Genomic DNA, 20,931 nt, shown 5'->3' with positions numbered 1-20,931 from the left:
TTCTCCATAGCTCATTATTCTTCAGCCAAGGTGACTGACTTTCTTCCTGTTGTCATTTTACAACTGAGGTATACTATCTTGACTTGTTTTCAAGCATCAGGAGTCTACCCCCAGTCTCTACAGAGAAAAAATCAGAGGCTTCTGTTTTAAAACTATTTTTTTTAATAGTGGTTTTTTTTCTAAATAAAAAGTAGTTTTAATATGTTATTGATTCTTCAAATTATTTCTGCATTTGCATAAAATGTACTGCTATTCTGAAGTACATTCCTTTGATAATTTCAGCATTAGACCATAGCACCTTTCAGAATTTTATATTTAATTCTATTTGAACTCATCTACAGTTTGTAAATGCATATACAAATTTCCTTTTCAAGATTGGAAGTAAAACCAGAATAACTTCCAACAGGACTTAAACAAGAAATCATGTCTTCAAAAAGCCTTTTAATGATTCACTAATAAATATGGAATTCTAGGTTATACTTCATATATTTTCAGTTATCAGTATGTTTTACTAATGAATATTTGTTTTCCAGATATTGAAAAATTCTGAACTCATTGGGGTTTGATTAAGTTTAATTATTTTGCAGTGTCTTTGTACAGAAAATGTTCTACTAACAGTTGAGAATGTCAAACATGAAATTTTAACGCTGATTATTAACATCTGATGGAGTAGGGGCACCTGGGTGGCTCAGTAGGTTAAGTGTCCGACTTCAGCTCAGGTCATGATCTCACAGTCCGTGAATTCCAGAGCTGTATCAGCTCTGTGCTGATAGCTCAGAGCCTGGAACCTGCTTCGGATTCTGTGCCTCCCTTCCTCTGCCCTTCCCCCTTCCCCTTTCTCTTTCTTTCTCAAAAATAAACATAAAAAATTTTTTTCAATCTGATGGAACAGATTTGTGTTCATCACAAATTTGAGATAAAATTGTTAAGGATCAGTGTTAAAATGAATACTAGGGTACTCGTGCCACTGTGGAATTAGTTTATATCATTCCATCACATAGCAGAAATTATAGACTAGTTTCATTGATTCCCATTAATATGCTGTGAACCTGAAATTGGGCAGTAACAAATCAAAGCCCCTACCTTCTTGGAGATCACCTTACAATGGGAAGAACATGCAGTAGGTAGGAAATGAGGGATAAGAAAAATAAAATGGGGTAGTGGAAACAGTACCATTATATAGGGTAGTCAGGGAACACCCCTCTGATTAAGGTATCCTGTATGCAGAAACCTAACGAAAGGCCATGTAGATTGGTAAAGAATTTTGCAAACATCAGGAAAGAACAAGTGCAAAGCACACTTTTTGGGCAGCACACTATTGGGCAAGCACACACTTTGCTGTTTGGGGAATAAAAAGGAGATGGTGGAAATAAGAGGTTAATTAGGAAAAGAGGAGATAAAAAGACATAGCACCTTTTAGATCTCTCTCTCACAAAAAAGAAATTCAGCTTCTCCTTTCAAGAAGTGAATTTGATAGTATGCCAGTATTGGTATGTGTGCAAATTATTTGCCATTAGTTATACGCAGAAACACACCTGTATGCATAGTGGGTTAATGACAACATTTTCTTTTTCTTTCTTTCTTTTTCTTTTTTTTTTTGAAAACTAAACATTACATCCCTCTTTTCAATGTACCTTTCCTCACTAGGAAAATACACAAAGTATAAGTGTAAAAGGCATCAAATTTATTCCAGGCCCTCCTGGAAATAAGGATCTTTGTTTTACTTGGCGTGAATTTTCTGACTTTATTCGAGTGCAGCTAATTTCTGGACCACCAGCAAAACTTCTCCTTATAGACTGGCCAGAATTAAAGGAGGTAAGTAACTGCCTTGATTAAAGGAAAGAATTTACTATCACATGGCTTATTACTTTCAGGTTGTGAGTGGGTAGATATATTTTACTGTTGAAGTAACAGCAAATAGCAATGGTAACAATAACAAAAGGACAAAGTAATATACTAAATACTTCGTTATTTAATTCATCACTTGTGTCCTCATTTGTTAAAGAATAGGGAAATAACTTGAACACTGAGAAATGTACAGTATGTTATTTTTGTTAGAATTTAAATTAAAAAAAATTTTTAAGAGTGTAATCACACCTTAAAATTTTATTACAGAAATTTTCGAACATGCATACAAGTGAAATAGCATAATGAATCCCCAGGTTTAACAGTTACTGTTTTTTTCCCAATTTTGTTTCATCGTTCTGTCTTACTGTCTTAAAATGTTTTCTCTGGAGTTTGACAAAGCACATCAGATATCAAGTCATTATACACATGAAAACATTGGCATGCCTTCCTTTACAAATAGTTAAATCTTAAGTATAAACTTTGCAAATTTCTGTTAAATCTGTTGAGTTTTTACTAAATGTTTAGAATTCTGGTTTTAAAATATTTGGATTTTTGTTTTCAGTTTTGGTCTAGCAGGGCTCTACCTGTTGGTATGACAGCTTACATACTTTTGTAAAGGAAGATGAGCTTATCACCATGGTTATGGATGAAATTAATACTTTTAAAGGAGTACATCACCTAAGAAAAGTGTACATTATCTGTGGTCTAGTTTGAGATTGCTCTTTTTGGTTTGTGAATTTAAAATAGGTAAACAAGTGGTGACAGTGAGCTCTAAAATTTTTTTCTGTAATGTGTTGATTGAGGAGTTTTACTGTAAAGCCAGTGCTTTTTTATTTGGGAGCATTTATACTACATAAGTAATACACTTTGTGTTTAATGAAGTCAATAAAGGATTTGTTGGTTGATGACATTATGAAATAATTGTTTACCTTTGAGGTGGAAAAAATGTTAACATGTTCATCTTTTTATATGGATTTGTGTTGGGGAATGTCAAAAATAATGACAGTTTAACTCAAAAGATTTTTAGAAGATTAATTTGCAGATACCATAGAAATCCAGAAGCTTTAAAAAAACTGATTTCTCATTATGTTAGAGAAATAACATATGTAGATAAGGCTGTAAAAGTAATCACTGAATGTCTGGTATTCCTAAAATTTCCTAATTCTGTTTTTAAAAAATTTATTTAAGCTCAAGTTAGTTAACAATACAGTGTAGTAATTCGTTTCAGGAGTAGAATCCAGTGATTCATCACTTACATACATATAACACCCAGTGCTCATCCCAGCAAGTGCCCTCCTTAATTCCCATCATCTGCTTAGCTGTCCCCTCACCCACCTCCCCTCCAGCAGCCCTCAGTTTGTGCTCTGTATTTAAGAGTCTCTCATTGTTTGCCTCCCTCTCTTTTTTTTTTATCTTATTTTTCCTTCCCTTCCCCTGTGTTCATCTGTTTTGTTTCTTAAATTCCACATGAGTGAAATCATGTGATATTTGTCTTTCTTTGAGTGACTTGTTTCTCTTAGCCTAAGCCATGTTGTTGCAAATGGCAAGATTTCATTTTTTATTTGACCACCAAGTAATAATTCCAGAGTGTATATATACCACATCATCTTATCCATTCATCAGTCAATGGACATTTGGGCTCTTTCCAAACTTTGGCTATTGTTGATAGTGCTGCTATAAACATTGGAGTACAGGTGCCCCTTAGAATCAGCATTTTTGTATCCTTTGAATAAATACCAAGTAGTGCAGTTGCTGGGTCACAGGGTAGTTGTATTTTTAATTTTTTGATGAACCTTCGTACTGTTTTCCAGAGAGGCTGGATCAGTTTGCATTTCTGCTAACAGGGCCAAACTGTCCCCCTTTCTCCACATCCTCACCAACATCTGTTGTTTCCTGAGTTGTTTATTTTAGCCGTTCTGACAGGTGTGAGGTGGTATCTCATTGTGGTTTTGATTTGTAGTTCTGTGATGATGAGTGAGATTGAGCATCTTTTCGTGTGTGTGTGCCATCTGGATGTCTTCTTGGGAAAAGTATCCATTCATGTCTTTGGCCCATTTTTTTCACTGGATTATTTGTTTTTTGGGGTGTTGAGTTGGGTAAGTTCTTTATAGATTTTAGATACTAGCCCTTTATCCCGTACATCATTTATAAATATCTTCTCCCATTCCATCAGTTGCTTTTTAGTTTTGTTGACTGTTTCCTTTGCTGTGCAGAAGCTTTTTATCTTGAGGAGGTCCCAGTAGTTCATTTTTGCTTCGGTTTCCCTTGCCTTTGGTGACGTGTCTAGTAAGAAGCTGCTCTGGCCGAGGTCAAAGAGGTTTTTGCCTGTTTTCTTCTCTAGGATTTTGATTATTTCCTGTCTCATATTTAGGTCTTTCACCCATTTTGGATTTATTTTGTATATGGTGTAAGAAAGTGGTCCAGTTTCATTTTTCATGTCGCTGTCCAGTTTTCCCAGCACCATTTGCTAAAGAGACTGTCTTTTTTCCATTGGATACTCTTTCCTGCTTTGTCAAAGATTAGTTAGCCTTACATTTGTGGGTTCCTTTCTGGGTTCTCTATTCTGTTCCATTGATCTGTATGTTTTTGTGCCAGTACCATACTGTCTTGATGATTACAGCTTTGTAATACAGCTCGAAGTCCGGAATTGTGATGCCTCCATCTTTGGTTTTCTTTTTCCAACATTACTTTGGCTGTTTGGGATTTTCTCTGGTTCCCTATAAGTTTTAGAATTATAGCTCTGTGAATCTAGCTCTGTGAAGAATGCTGGTGTTATTTTGATAGGGATTGCATTGAATGTGTAGATTACTTTAATCGACATTTAGCAATATTTGTTCTTCTGATCCTTGAGCGTGGAATGTTTTCCCATTTCTTTGCGTCTTCTTCAGTTTCTTACATAAGCTTTCTGTGGTTTTCACTGTACAGATCCAAATCAACCTCTTTGGTTAGGTTGATTCTTAGGTATCTTATGGTTTTTGCTGCAGTTACAAATGGGATCAATTTCCTGATATCTCTTTCTGTTGCTTCATTATTGGTGTATAGAAATTCAGCCAATTTCTATTTCTTTGATTTTGTGTCCTGCAACTTTGCTAAATTCATGTATGAGCTCTAGCAGTTTTTTTGGTGGAGTTTTTAGGGTTTTCCATGTAGAGTAAGTATCTTGTCATCTTGGAAGAGTGAAAGTTTGACTTCTTCCTTGCCAATTTGTATGCCTTTTATTTATTTTGTTGTCTGACTGCTGAGGCTACGACTTCCAGTACTATGTTGAACAACAGTGGTGACAGTGGACATCCTTGTTGTGTTCCTGACTTTAGGGGGAAAGCGCTCAGTTTTTCCCCATTGAGGATGATAGCTGTGGGCCTTTCATATAAGGCCTTGTGATGTTGAGATATGTTCTGTCCATCCCACTTTCTTGAGGGTTTTTATCAAGAAAGGGTGCTGTATTTTGTCAGATGCATTTTCTTTCTTTTTTTTTTTTTAATGTTTATTTATTATTAAGAGACAGACACAGAGCGTGAGCAGGGAAGGGGCAGAGAGAGGGGGAGACATAGAATCTGAAGTAGGCTCCAGGCTCTGAGCTGTCAGCACAGAGCCCGACACGGGGCTCAAACTCACAAACTTCGAGATCATGACCTGAGCCGAAGTCGGTCGCTTAACCAGCTGAGCGACCCAGGCGCTCCTGTCAGATGCATTTTCTTTATCTATTGAGAGGATCATAGGTTTCTTATCCTTTATTTTATTAATGTTGTGTATCACGTTGTTGGATTTGTGAATATTGAACCAGTCCTGCAGCCCAGGAATAAATCCTATTTGATTATAATGAATAATTCTTTTTTTTAATGTTTATTTTTGAGAGGGAGAGAGAGACTGAGCACAAGTGGGAGAGGGGCAGCGAGAGAGGGAGACACAGAATCACAAGCAGGCTCCAGGCTGAACTGTCAGCACAGAGACTGACGCAGGGCTCGAACCCATGAACTGTTAGATCATGACCTGATTCGAAGTTGGATGCTTAACCAACTGAGCCACCCAGGCACCCCAATGAATAAATCTTTTAACATACTGTTGAATTTCATTTGCCTAGTATCTTGTTGAGAATTTTTGCATCCAGGTTCATCAGGGATATTGGCCTATAACTTTCCTTTTTATTGGGGTCTTTGTTTTTGGAGTCAAGGTAATGCTGGCTTCGTAGAATGAGTTTGGAAGCTTTCCTTCCGTTTCTGTTTTCTGGAATAGTTTGAGAAGAATAGGTATTAACTCTGCTTTAAACATCTGATAGGATTCCCCTGGGAAGCCATCTGGCCCAGGACTCTCTTTTTGTTGGGAGATTTTTGATAACTGATTCAATTTCTTTGCTGGCTGTGGGCCTGTTCAAATTTTCTATTTCTTATCATTTGAATTTTGGTCGTGTGTGTCCATTTCTTCCAGATTGCCCAGTTTGTTGGCATAAAATTTTTCATAGTATTAACAACTGTTTGTATTTCTGTGGTGTTGGTTGTGATCTCTCCTCTTTCGTTACTGATTTTTATCTTTGTGGGTCCTGTTTTTTTGATACGTCTGGCTAGTGGTTTATCAATTTTATTTATTCTTTCAAAGAACTAGTCTTCAATTTCATTGATCTGTCTGCTGGGTTTTTTTGTTTCTATATCATTTATTTCTGCTGTTATCTTTATTATTTTCCTTTTTCTGCTTGTTTTAGACTTTATTTGCTGCTGCTTTTGTAGCTCCTTTAGGCGTGAGGTTAGGTTGTGTATTTGAGACCATTCTTGCTTCTCGAGATAGGCCTGAATAGCAATGTACTTTCCTCTTAGGACTGCCTTTGCTGTATCCCACAGGGTTTCGACTGTCGTGTTTTCATTTTCATTGGCTTCCATGTATCTTTTTTTTAATCTCTTTTTCAATTTCCTGGTTAATCCGTTCATTCTTTAGTAAGATGTTCTTTAACCTCCGTGTATTTTTTCCTTTGGTTGATTTCAAGTTTCATAGCGTTGTGATCTGAAAATATGCATGGTATGATCTTGATCTTTTTATATCTATCGAGGACTGATTTGTGTGACCCAGGATGTGATCTATTCTGGAGAATATTCCATATGCACTAGAGAAGAATATGTATTCTGCTGTTTTAGGATGAAATGTTCTGAATGTATCTGTTAGGTCCTAATTAATTCTTGACCCTACCTTCCCCCTAATAGGATCTGAAGTGGAAAAGGGGAACTAATTTAACACCTAACTGATAAATAGAAAAAAACGTATAAATGTTACATTAATATACACATATGTTCTTTCATTTAGTCTTAACATTATGCACTTTTTAACATTCTTATTTTATAAATGAGGAAACTGAAATCCTGAAACATTGTTACATTCCAATATTAGAAAGTGGTAGAGGTTTGTAATTATGAACATTAGATTTTGGATACTTCCTCCCCCCCCCCCCCCCTTCTCTCAGACAACTCTGTGACAGTTTAGGCTACAAGTCATTTATTAAAGAATATTCTTTAAAAGTAATTACTGTGTGATGGGTAGACAATGTGTTTAGGAATAAAGTACCATGATAATGTTTGCATTTGGAAACTGTCTTTGATTTTTTTAAATTCAGGCTTTTAATAAACTTTGGCAGATGGAATATAGTCAACTATAGCCATGTAAAATTTGTGATCGTTAAGCATTTAAACTAGTCTTAAAGTTCTTTTTTTAAGAAAAATTAAGTCCTATCCAAAACACATTAGTATTTTCCCCACTTTTAGCAACCTCCTAATTTGAACCAACTACCTCTAGTAAAGTGGGGCTTGGAGGAAGCAGAGGAAACATTATTAATAGGAAAGAGATGATAAATCAACTTTACTTTTTCACTAGTCAGTTCTCTCCAATCTTTTTTTCAGCTTTTAAAATATGATACATAAGATTGGAACTTCATCAGGTTTCTTGCTAGGCAGTGTGTTTCCTTTGATATGTTCAGTACAAATAGGTCAACAAGCAAATTCCCAGAATTACATAGCCGTTACATGGAGGAAAAAAACAAGCATTTTTGTATAGATTATCAGCAACTAGTCCTATTTATGTGTGTATGTTTGTATGTATTTTCTTTTTTTTAATTTAAATTTTATTTAGTTAACATACAGTACAATATTGGTTTCAGGAGTAAAATTCAGTGATTCATCACTTACATACAACACCTGGTGCTCATCATTAAGTGTCTTCGTTAAGTACCACTCTAGCCCATCTTCCACCCACCTCCCTCCGTCAACCCATATATATGTCTTTTCTCTATCATTAAGAGTCTCTTGTTTGTTTCCCTCTCTTTTCTAGTCCTGTTTAATGAGTGGTAGAAAGCTGTGTATTACTGCTTCATGTAAAGTGCCTGAGTGCTTGTCCTTGACAGAGGAGCTAAACCATAGACAGCCAATGCTAAATCTGAGAACCTAAGATAAGCTTTTAAGTAATTCCTTTTTTTTTTTAAATGCTTCTTTATTTATTTTTGAGAAGGAGGAAGAGGGAGAGAGAGACTGTGTGGGAGTTGCAGGAGGGAAATATAGAGGGAGAGAGAGAATCCCAAGCAGGCTCCACACTGTCAGCATAGAGCCCAGCATGGGGCTTGATCTCATGAACCATGAGATCATGACCTGAGCCAAAATCAATGGTCAGACGCTCAACCGACTGAGCCACCCAGATGCTCCCATTGAAGTCATTCTAATATGTAACTTTTAGGGATGTGTTAAAAGCCATAATGTCAAATGCTTTTTTTTGAACTTTTATTATTATTAATTACTTCTATAAGATGATGATCACTGGTGACAATATAATTCACTTTCAGAAGTTTATTTTAATAGATGAAGAAGCCATTTGTGACTAGAACCAAGATAAATTAAGTGATCATTTAATAAGTGTACAAGTAGTAATTATATCATTTGGCACATATGCTTTAATGCTTTTGAAAATATTTATACCTGTTTTAGTCCATTCCAGTGATTAATGGAAGAGAATTACAGAATCCTCTCATTGTTCAACTTTGTGATCAGTGGGACAATCCAGCACCTGTACCACAGGTCAAAATAAGTCTCGTGAAAGCTAACAATTTAAAGGTAAGTTTTAAAACATCCTTATATAATTTTCGTCTACTTAAAATTTTGGGTTTCATTGTCATAATGTTATTAGATGTCACATTTTTAAAGATTTTTTTTTTTTTCAACGTTTATTTATTTTTGGGACAGAGAGAGACAGAGCATGAACGGGGGAGGGGCAGAGAGAGAGGGAGACACAGAATCGGAAACAGGCTCCAGGCTCCGAGCCATCAGCCCAGAGCCTGACGCGGGGCTCGAACTCACGGACCGCGAGATCGTGACCTGGCTGAAGTCGGACGCTTAACCGACTGCGCCACCCAGGCGCCCCTAGATGTCACATTTTTAAAAACATAGTCTTACATAACCTTACATAGTCTTACATATTGCTTAGTTTAAATCACCTTAAAGATTTTTCATAATTATTTTGAGGAACTAAACTTCATATCTTGCAAGCAATGTAGTAAGGGGCAGTATTCTACAGTTATGATTCTTTCAATACTAGTATGTATTTGGATTTCAGATTAGGATGAATAGAGACACTGAGAAAGTGAGTAAAGGCAAATATAGTGGCCTACAATATGGGTTAAGGAATAGGCATTACTTGGGAAACTTAAGCTAAAGGTGATCAAAAAGCATCATGTGAGTACCTGTCCTCCATACCTTATGGAGTGCTACCAGGGCCTGGGCATAGCTGCTAGACTTATACTGAGTTATATTCTAGGATATGGGGCAAGCACGAGTATCACCTTGTAATGTTTGGGGGCAAACATTGTGCTTAATACCAAGAAGTCCTAGATTAGGTACCACCTGTTTACACGAGCACTGGGATTGCCAGCTTCTTGGGTTCTAGTGGGAACTTGGGGTGCCTGGTACAGAATTGGAGGCCCTCCTGTGAGGGGAAATGGGAGAAGCTGCTTGTCCCTTGCAAAGTTGTATTGTGACATAGTCCCTCCTAATGAAGTCAATTAATTTGTCCCAGTCAGGTTGTTACCAGGCAGCACAGAGACAATTCCTGGGGTTGTCTTCAGCCAGGCTTAAGTATCCTTCTATGAACATTTTATCATTTTAGTGGATAAAAACAGTTGAGATTATGTAAATATTCAGTTGTCTGAAAAATAATCCATTAATTCAATAAGAACTCGTAACAGGTTTCTAGGACCTGACACATTGATCTTAAAAGTCATATGGGAAATTAAAATGCCAAGAATGGCTTGGGATCCACATAGACTTATTTTCATAGTAAAATAGTCAGGGTCAGTCTTTCTGTTAAGAAAGACTGTGGTATTGCTGCTATACACCCGGAAGTAGAAGACATGCTTCTTGGGCTTAGCAACAAGAATTTAGGACCCAGATGGAAGAAATACTTTGAGAAAAATGAGTTGAGAGGTAAATGGATCAAAGGGTAAATGAGATAAGTAAAATAAAGGATTTTATTTTGTCATTTTGATTGTGCCTTCTCATTTTCGCCTATTGCTTTTTTGCATGTACCTACCATATTTCCTAACTTTTAGGTTCCATTAAGCAGAAATGGACATCAGAGCTTAGGAAAGAGTCTGATATTCTGCTACAACAGTTTACAAATTCACTTTTGTTGTCAGTGTTTGCGTTTAAGAGAGTTAAACTGATTATTTTCTACCACAAGTAAGAATATTAGTCTAGTTTCACAGAAGTATTTGTAGAAAGCTGAGAGATTCTTTTAACCAGTGATGAGTACCATTGATTTTTATTCATTGGAAAGTGAAAGCTTGGTTGTCACTAAGAAGGTAGTGTTGCAACAGAGGTCTAAGGAACGCGTCTGAGTAAACATGAAGAGAAAGATGAGTAACAATGGACATGTTATCTTGATGCCTTGACTTAAATGTATATTTATGGTATATTTATGTTTATTTCACCTGTGCCATTCCCCCACCCCACCTCCTCAGCCCCTATTTTGGAATGTACCTTCAGTGTTTGTATAACCAACCTTCACTTGAAATATCATTGCTGTTGAAGCAGTGAGCATTGAATTCTGCAACTTAGTAACTGAAATACACTAAATTATAGTTTAATTGATCAAGATGAGAAGTTGTTCTTTGGGTTAAGTAATTATATATTACATTATTTCTACTAGTTCAGATTAGGAAATCAAAGATTGTAGAAGTGTGTGCAAGTACAAATTTTAAAATAGTAATGGAGGAAACGAACATTGTAATAGGGGAAAAGAATTTGTTCTCTAGAATTGTCTAATTAACCGTTTTGTTTTGTTTTGTTTTTAGCTTACTCCTTCAAACCAACAACATAAAACAGATGAAAGGGGCAGGGCTAATTTGGGAGTGTTCAGTGTTTATGCCCCTAGGTAAGAACCAAAAGTTTGATAGTTATTAGTCATATAAAAATTGAGTTTTCTTATTCCTTGCCGAAGTTAAGAGTAATAATTAGCCTTCTATTTAGTGTTAGGTAGTAGATGGAACTGAACAGGAGTAGAGACGTTTTGTAAATGAGTTTAACTTTGTATAAGTTGTCTCAATTTTTAAGCTATAACTATAATGTAATTAGAACTCTTTGTCTCTCTTTTTCTCCCTCCTGTTAGAGGAGAACATGTGATGCAGGTTAGAGCCATTTATAACAAAAGTAACATAGAAGGACCTATAATTAAGTTAATGATTCTTCCGGACCCTGAAAAACCTATTCGTCTCAATATTAAATATGACAAAGATGCTTCCTTTTTAGCAGGGGGTATTTTCACTGGTGAGTAAGTCACAAATTTCAAATAGATTTGTAATGATAATTGCTTTTTACACTAGTGGAATAAATTATTTATTCTAGATATTCAGCATGATAAAAAACAAGCCTGCATAGCATTTTAAATGGCAAAGAAAATGTTTGATTTAACTATATCTTCTTTCATCTCTATTGTACATTCCCTTAATGGTCAAGAATGAACGGAAAGTTTGTACATAAGCTGAGAGCCTGTGGTAATGGAGTTTGTGTTTGTTCATTCACTGGATTGTGAAGTTCTGCAAAAGAAGGATCGCAAGAACTGTGGCAGTTCTATTAAATAGGTTGTAATGTCATCTTCAACCAAATAGAACCAGGATTGTTTAACTTAATTTGGATGAAAACATCAGAATTTATTATTAAAGCTGTTTCAGAACAAAAAACATTTCCTAAATACCTGCGATGTCCAGACACTGTATTGGGCTCTTGGTTCCAATAATGAATACAACAATTGCCAATGAGTTCTGTCTACTGTAGAAAACACTTAAGTAAGCAGATAATTTCAGTGTAGTCTGGCAGTGTAGTCTTCCTATTTTCAATAGGAAATGGTACTTACTTTATATGGGTAATTTTCTTGAAGACTTTGTTTTCTTAAAGGGATGAATTCCTATACATAGTTATAAGCAGTAGAAACAAGCAGACCAAAAAGTTTAGATTATAAAATTAATAATTTTTAATAATTGTTACATATATATATATATAGCCTTTATACTCATAATTTTAAGTCTGTTTTAAGAGGTAAGACCTATTTCCTGTCATTAAAAAACTATATCCATCAGGGGTGCCTGGGTGGCTCAGTCGGTTGAGCATCCTACTCTTGGTTTCAGCTCAGGTTATGATCTCACGGTTTGTGGGTTCTAGCCCCACGTTAGTCTCTAAGCTGCTGGTGCGGAGCCTACTTGGGATTCATTCATTCACTCATTCATTTTCTCTCTCTCTCCATCTCTCCCCCTCTCCCCCCTTCTGCCCCTCCCCCACTCACATGCTTGTGCACACTTGCACTTTCTCTCTCTCCCTCCTTCCCTCCCTCCAAGTAAACAAAACTTTAAAAAATTATACCCATCATATGGGTGCCAAGTGAATAAAACCGTAAAATACACACTGAATTCTCAGAATACATAAAGCACATGGATTTATGACCAGTTGCCTTATTCTGTGTTGCTGAGTATCCACAGTCTAACCTTTTTGGTCTTGCATGGTAGAACTTCTAGCAAGGCAGATTGTGAAAATAAGGCAAAGGGTTAATAATAGTAAAGATGTATGTGTTAGATTTCTGGAAGAGATTTAGCATTAGAGTTGTCTGTCAGGATTAGTACATTTTTATAGACAGATTTTTGGGGAATGCTGATTACAGAATGGTTTTGTTTTCTTCAGAATTTCATTATTAACATTTAAACAAAATGTACACTTTAAGACATACGGTTATTTAACCAAATTCATTAAATGGACTAGGAAATAATTTTTTAATATTCACCATGACAGATTTTATGATTACTGTTATTTCTGAAGATGACAGTATCATCAAAAATATTAATCCAGCACGTATTTCCATGAAAATGTGGCAGCTGTCTAACAGTGGGAACCGACCACCAGCAAATGTAAGTTCTGGGGAAGCATTTTTAGAGGTTAAAATTAACTCTTACATTTAACTTAAATGTAATTTAATGCAAGAATGCAGTCTGTATATACTGAAGAACTACACATTAACCCACTTCATTACTTGAGATGTGTATGTATATAAGTATATTAGAATATGTTTCAAAATTAAGTGTTGATTCTTTTGAAAAAGAGTAGCCTACATTGTGATATTCCTTGAACTTTAAGATATCTTACACTTTAAAATTACCTAAAGGACAGGGACACCAGGGTGGCTCAGTCAGTTAAGCAGCCAACTTCGGCTCAGGTCATTATCTTGCAGTTTGTGAGTTCGAGCCCTGTGTCAGGCTCTGTGCTGACAGCTTGAAGCCTGGAGCCTGCTTTGGATTCTGTGTCTGTCTCTCTCTCCATCCTTCCCTACCTCCCTCCCTCTCCCTCTCTCTGTCTCCCTCCCTCCCTCCCCTTCTCTCTGTCTCTGTCTCTCTCTCTCTCTCTCTCTCAAAATTAAATAAACGTTTAAAAAAATTCTAAAGGACAGTGGCACTGTTAAATACCACTAAGAGATAATATATAAAATGAGACGGTAAAGAGATGTGATGATATACTTACAGGGTACAGGAGGGAGGGTAGAGTGGTGAGAATAGTTGAGGGTCTAAGCAGCACAGTCCAATAGAAATATAATACAAGTCACACATAATATTTATATTTTTCTAGTGGATACACTAAAAGAGTAAAAACAAAGAAGTAAAATTAATTTTAAAGTAGTTTTAACCTAACATCAAGTTACCATTTAAACATGTACTCAGTATTTAAAGTTTATTAATGAGAATTTACATTCTTTTATGTTACCAGTCTTTGAAATTTCATGTGTGTTTTATGCTTACACCACCTTTCAGTTTGATCCAGATATATTTCAAGTGCTTAGTAGCCACATGGAGCTTTAACTAGGTTCTTTAATTTATACTGTCAGTCCCATCAGGCTGCTATTACCATGTCACCCCCACAGAGATCTTTTGTGTACCTTTTACATGGTATGTCACAGGGGCGCCTGGGTGGCTCAATCAGTTAAGCGTCCGACTTCAGCTGAGGTCATGATCTCACGGTTCATGGGTTCAAGCCCTGAGTCAGGCTCTGTGCTGACAGCTCAGAGGCTCGAGACTGTTTCAGATTCTGTGTCTCCCTCTGTCTATGCTCCTTCGCTGCTCACACTCTGTCTCTCTCTTTCTCTCTCAAAAATAAACATTAAAAAAAAATTTTTTTAATGGTTGTCCCCATGATTAATCTCATTATTGAATCTTAAATGCATTGTAGGGGCGCCTGGGTGGCTCAGTCGGTTAAGCATCCGACTTTGGCTCGGGTTGTGATTTCATGGTTCGTGAGTTCAAGCCCCACATTGGGCTCTGTGCTGACAGCTCGGAGCCTGGAGCCTGCTTCTGATTCTGTTTCCCTTTCTCTCTGCCCTTCCCCTGCTCATGCTCTGTCTCTCAAAAATAAATAAATGTAAAATTTGTTTTAATTTTAATGCATTGTAAAGATATATATGTATAGCTGTGTGTGTGTGTATTTATAAATCCAGATGTGATCTGTGTATTTGCGTTTAGTGGAAATATAAAGGTTTCATCCTGATTTCTCCCTCCCCTCCTTCTCTCCTACTTCCTTTCTAGGCAGAAACATTTAGTTGTAATAAAATAAAAGATAATGACAAAGAAGATGGCTGCTTCTACTTCAGGTACTTCTCAAGTCATTTCATATTTTTATGCATAATTTGTTATAAAGTGATTTCAGCCTTGATGATGTTTGTCTGGCTCAGCTGGGGAAAAAGTAATTTATGATTGAAAAGAAAATGTTAGTGTTTTAGTTTTTCTCAGGAATTATTTTGAGAAAATAAGTATTTTGTTTGTAAGCTTTGTAAAATGGTTTGGGGAAGGATTGTTGTGATGGTTATATTAACTTTCAAAACTAGGATCAGAAAAATTTACATTATGTTGCCAGAGCACTTTATAATATATACATTTCTATAGTTCAAAACTTAAAAGGTATGAAGTAAAATAGGTAACTGAACTAGTTTTGTTTTTGTTTTTGTTTTTGTTGTTACAGTTTTACTAAATTACTTTGGATTGAATTCACTTGAATTGTTGCTTTTGTTTTCTAGACCTCTGCTGTGAAATATGAAAATTGTTTGCTTTTTTTTTTTTTCCTCAAGTTAGTTAAAATACAGTGTACTCTTGGCTTCAGTAGTAGAAGCCAGTGATTGATGACTTACATATAACACCCAGTGCTCATCCCAACAAGTGCCCTCCTTAATGTCCATCACCCATTTTACCCACCCCTCACCCCCACACCCCCATTAAACCTCAGTTCTCTGTATTTAACAGTCTCTTATGGTTTGCCTCCCTCTCTGTTCGTATCTTATTTTTGCTTCCCTTCCCCTATAATCATCTTTTAGTTTCTCCAGTTTACCTATGAGTGAAATCATGTGATATCTGTCTTTCTCTAACTTATTTCACTTAGCCTAATATCCTATGGTTCCATCCACATAGTTGCAAATGGCAAGATTTCATTTTTTTCATCACTGAGTAGTATTCCATATACATATAGATAGATAGATAGATAGATAGATAGATAGATATGTTGATGGACATTTGAGCTTTTTCCATAATTTGGCTGTTGTTGATAGTGCTGCTATAAACAGTGATGTTCTTGTGCCCCTTTGAATCAGCATTTTTGTATCCTTTGAATAAATTCCTAGTACTGGAATTGCTGGGTCATAGGGTAGTTCTATTTAATTTTTTGAGGAACCTCCCCATGTTTTCCAGAGTGACTGCACCAGTTTACATTCCCACCAACAGTGCAAAAGTGTTCTCCTTTCTCCATATCTTGCCAACATCTGTTGTTTCCTGAGTTAATTTTAGCCATTCTGACAGGTGTCATTTGGTATCTCATTGTGGTTTTGATTTGTATTTCTCTGATAATGAGTAGTGTTGAGCATCTTTTCATATGTCTGTGTGCCATCTGGATGTCTTCTTTCGAAAAGCGTCTCTTCCTGTCTTTTGCCCATTTCTTCACTGGATCATTTGTGGGTTTTTTGGATGTTGAGTTTGGTAAGTTCTTTATAGATTTTGGATACTAATCCTTTATCTGATACATCATTTCCAAATATCTTCTCCCATTCCATTGGTTGCCTTTTAATTTTGCTGATTGTTTACTTTGCTGTGACGTCTCAGTAGTTCATTTTTGCTTTTGTTTCCTTTGACTCTGGAGACCTGTCAATAAGAAATTGCTGCAGCTGAGGTCAGAGAGGTTGTTGCCTGTTTTCTCTTCTAGGATTTTGATTATTTCCTGTTTCACATTTAGGTCTTTCATCCATTTTGGATTTATTTTTGTATATGGTGTGAGAAAGTGGTCCATTTTCATTCTTCTGCATGTCGCTGTCCAGTTCTCCCAGCACCATTTACTAAAGAGACTGTCTTTTTTTTTTCCATTGAATATTCTTTCCTGCTTTGTCAAAGATTAGTTGGCCACATATTTGTGGGTCTGTTTCTGGGTTCTCTATTCCATTGATCTGTGTGTCTGTTTTTGTGCCAATACCATAACTGTCCTTATGATTATAGCTTTGTAATACCAGTTAAAGTCTGGGTTTGTGATGCTTTCTGCTTCGGCTTTCTTTTTCAACATTACTTTGGCTATTCGGGGTCTTTTGTGGTTCCATACAAATTTTAGAATTGTTTGTTCTAGCTCTGAGAAGAATGCTGGTGTTATTTTGATAGGGATTGTATTGAATGTGTAGATGGCTTTGGATAGTATCAACATTTTAACGATATTTGTTCTTCTAATCCATGAGCATGGAATGTTTTTCCATTTCTTTGTGTCGTCTTCAATTTCTTTCATAAGCTTTCTATTGTTTATTGCTAGGTATTTTATGTTTTTTGGTGCAATTGTAAATGGGATCAATTACCTAATATAATCTCTCTTTCTCTTCATTATGGGTGTATAGAAATGCAACCGATTTCTGTACTTTGATTTAACATCCTGCGACTTTGCTGAATTCATGGATCAGCTCTAGCAGTTTTTTTGGTGGAGACTTTTGGGTTTTCCATGTAGACTAAGTATTGTGTCATCTTGGAAGAGTGAAAGTTTGACTTCTTCCTTTCCAATTTGTATGCCTTGTATTTCACTTTGTTGTCTGCTGAGGCTAGACTTCCAACACTATGCTAAACAACAGTGGTGACAGTGGACATCCCTGTTGTGTTCCTAATCTCAGAGGGAAAGCACTCTGTTGTTCCCATTGAGGATGATAATTAGCTGTGGGCCTTTCACATATGGCTTTTATGATGTTATGTTCCTTGTATCCCTACGTTCTTGAGGGTTTTTGTCAAGAAAGGATGCTGTATTTTGTCAAATGCTTTTTCTGCATCTATTGAGAGGATCATACAGTTCTTATCCTTTATTAATGTGCACGTTTTTGGATTTGTGAATATTGAACCCGCCCTGCAGCTCAGGAATAAATCCCATTTGATCATAGTAAATAATTCTTTTAATTTACTGTTGAATTCGATTTACTAGTAGCTTGTTGGGAATTTTTTAAAAACATTTTTAAATGTTTATTTTTGAGAGAGAGAGAGAGAGAGAGAGAGAGAGCGCGAGCATGAGTGGGGGAGGGGCAGAGTGAGAGGGTGACATAGAATCAGAAGCAGGCTCCAGGCTCTGAGCTGTCAGCACAGAGCCCAATGAAGGACTCAAACCCATGAACCACGAGATATGACCTGAGCTGAACTCTGATGCTTAACTGACTGAGCCACCGAGGTTCTCCTTGAGAATTTTTGCATACATGTTCCTCAGGGATGTTGGCGTGTAATTCTCCTTTTTATTAGGGTCTTTGTCTGGTTTTGGAATCAAGGTAATGCTGGCTTCATAGAGTGAGTTTGGAAGCTTTACTTCATTTGTATTTTTAGAACAGTTTGAGAAGAATAAGTATTAACTCTGCTTTAAATGTCTGGTAGAATTCCCCTGGGAAGCATCTGGCCCAGGACTCTTACTTTTTGGGAGATTTTTGATAACTGATTCAATTTCTTTTCTGGCTATGGGCCTGTTCAAATTTTCTGTTTCTTCCCATTTGCGTTTTGGTAGTGTGTAAGTGTTGCCATCTCTTCCAGATTGTTCAGTTTTTTGGCATAGAATTTTTCATAGTATTCTCTTATAATTTGTATTTCTGTGGTATTGGTTGTGACTTCTCCTCTTACATTCATGATGTTATCTATTTGGGTCCTCTCTTCTCTTTTTGATAAGTCTGGCTAGTGGTTTATCAATTTTGTTTATTCTCTCAAAAAGTCAGCTTTTAGTTTCATTGATTCTGCTGGGGGGGGTTATTTTTGTTTTTGTTGGATTCTATATTGTTTATTTCTGCTCTAATCTTTATTATTTCCCTTCTTTTGCTGGCTTTAGGCTCTATTTTTGTTCCTTTTCTAGCTCCTTTACGTGTAAGGTTAGGTTGTGTATTTGGGACCTTTCTTGCTTCTTAAGATAGGCCTGAATTGCAGTGTATTTTCCTCTTAAGAAGTGCTTTTCTACATCCCAAAGTGTTTGGACTGTTTCATTTTCATTGGCTTCCATGTGTTTTTAAATTTCTTCTTTAATTTGCCTGTTAACCCATTCATTCTTTAGTTTTTTAACCTCTGTGTTTTTGGGGGCTTTACAAATTTTTTCTTGTGGTTGATTTCAAGTTTCATAGTGTGACCTGAAAATATGCATGGTATGATCTCAGTCTTTCTGTACCTGTTGAGAACTGTTTTGTGACCCAATATGTGATCTGTTTTGGAGAATGTTCCATGTGTACTTGAGAAGAGTGTGTTCTGAATGAAATGTTCTGAATATATCTGTTAAGTCCATCTGGTCCAATGTGTCCTTCAGAGCCATTGTTTCCTTGTTGATTTTCTGCCTAGATGATCTGTACATTGTTGTAAGTGGAGTATTAAAGTTCCCTATTATCTATACATTTATTTATGTTTGTGATAATTATATATTTGGGTGCTTTCATAGTGGGGGCATAAACATTTACAAATGTCAGCTCTTCTTGATGGGTAGACCCTTAATTATGATAGAGTGCCCTTTTTCATCTCTTGTTACAGTCTGTTTTAAAATCTAGTTTGTTTGGGGCTCCTGGGTGGCTCTTAGATGGTTCTCCATCCTCATTTTCAATCTTCAGGTATCCTCATGCCTAAAATGAGTCTCTTGTAGGCAGCACATAAATGGATCTCATTTTCTTATCCATTCTGATATCCTGTGTCTTTTAATTGGGGCATTTAGTCCATTTATATTCACAGTGATTATTGAAAGATATGGATGTAGTGCTGTTGTATTATCTGTAGGTTTCATGTTTGTGGTGATGTCTCTGGTCCTTTGTAGTCTTTGCTGCTTTCCACTCACAGAATTCCCCTTAGGATCTCCTACAGGGCTGGTTTGGTGGTCATGAAATCCTTTAGTTTTTATCCGGGAAAGCCTTTATCTCTTCTATTTTGAATGACAGCCTTGCTGGATAAAGGATTCTTGACTGCATATTTTTCTTATTCAGCACATTGAATATTTTCTGCCACTCCCTTCCGGCCTGCCAAGTTTCACTGGACAAGTCTGCAACTACCCTTATGTGTCTGCCCTTGTAGGTTAAGGCCCATTTGTCCCTAGCTGCTTCCAGAATTCTCTCTTTATCTTTGTGTTTTGCCAGTTTCACTATGTGTCATGGTGTTGACCTGTTTTTGTTGATTTTGAAGGGAGTTCTCTGTGTCTCTTGGATTTGGATGCGTGTTTCCTTCCCTGGATTAGGGAAGTTCTCGGCTATAATTTGTTCAAATAAAACTTCTGCCCCTTTCTCCTGCTCCTCTTCTGGAACTTCTATGATATGGATAGTGTTTTGTTCATGGAATCACTTAGCTCTCTAATTCTCTCTTGTGGTGTAGTAATTTCCTTTCCCTCTTTTTTTCAGCTTCATCTTTTTCCATACATTTATTTTCTATTTCACCTATTCTCTCTGCTGCTTCTGTCCTCACTGTCACTGTAGCTAGTTTATTTTGCATCTCATTTACAGTATTTCTTAATTCGTTGTGACTATGTCTTAGTTGTTTGATCTCTGCAACAATAGATTCTCTACTGTCTTCTATGCTTTTTTCAAGCCCAGCTATTAATCTTATGGCTGTTATTCTAAAGTTTTGTTCAGATTCATTGTTTATATCTGTTTTGAACAATTCTGTGGCTGTCATTTCTTCTTGCTTTTTCTTTAAGGGAGAATTCTTTCCTTTCATCATTTTGGCTAAGTATGTGTCTTTTGTGTGTTTTAATAGCTTGTTATATGTCCTGCACCTGCAAGTACTATATTAAAAAGGGGTCATACACTGTCCAGGGCCTGACCCTTCAGGAAGTGTTTCTGGTGTATGTTGCATGCTATCTGTTGTTGCGTTTTGGCTGCTCTATCACACTGGTCAGTCCTCTGCAAACCCTTCCACCAGGTGTGCTTTTGATTTGTTTGTTGAAGTAACCCTAGAAAAAAAGGAAAAGAGTTAGTGGGGAAAGCCTGATCCCATGCAAAGAGAAAAATGGAAGGGGAGACTTTCTTTCTTTCTTTTTTTTTTTTTTTCAATATATGAAATTTATTGTCAAATTGGTTTCCATACAATACCCAGTG

General features: G+C 36.4%; 1 protein-coding gene across 1 annotated transcript in view; it reads left to right on the top strand.

The window, feature by feature from the left end:
- SMCHD1 (structural maintenance of chromosomes flexible hinge domain containing 1) overlaps window positions 1-20,931 on the top strand; it is a 169,232-nt gene that overhangs the window by 86,126 nt on the left and 62,175 nt on the right. Inside the window, exons 29-34 of the mRNA XM_043558406.1 lie at window positions 1,648-1,815; window positions 8,802-8,927; window positions 11,162-11,241; window positions 11,476-11,633; window positions 13,146-13,261; window positions 14,924-14,988. Of these exons, the coding sequence (XP_043414341.1) occupies window positions 1,648-1,815; window positions 8,802-8,927; window positions 11,162-11,241; window positions 11,476-11,633; window positions 13,146-13,261; window positions 14,924-14,988 (713 nt within the window). The remainder of the gene's footprint in view (window positions 1-1,647; window positions 1,816-8,801; window positions 8,928-11,161; window positions 11,242-11,475; window positions 11,634-13,145; window positions 13,262-14,923; window positions 14,989-20,931) is intronic.

The sequence above is a fragment of the Prionailurus bengalensis genome, chromosome D3 (assembly GCF_016509475.1).
Source record: "Prionailurus bengalensis isolate Pbe53 chromosome D3, Fcat_Pben_1.1_paternal_pri, whole genome shotgun sequence".
In the NCBI taxonomy this organism is placed as follows: Eukaryota; Metazoa; Chordata; class Mammalia; order Carnivora; family Felidae; genus Prionailurus; species Prionailurus bengalensis.
Note: the sequence above shows the minus strand (reverse complement) of the source record. Positions and strands in the feature narration are given on the sequence as shown.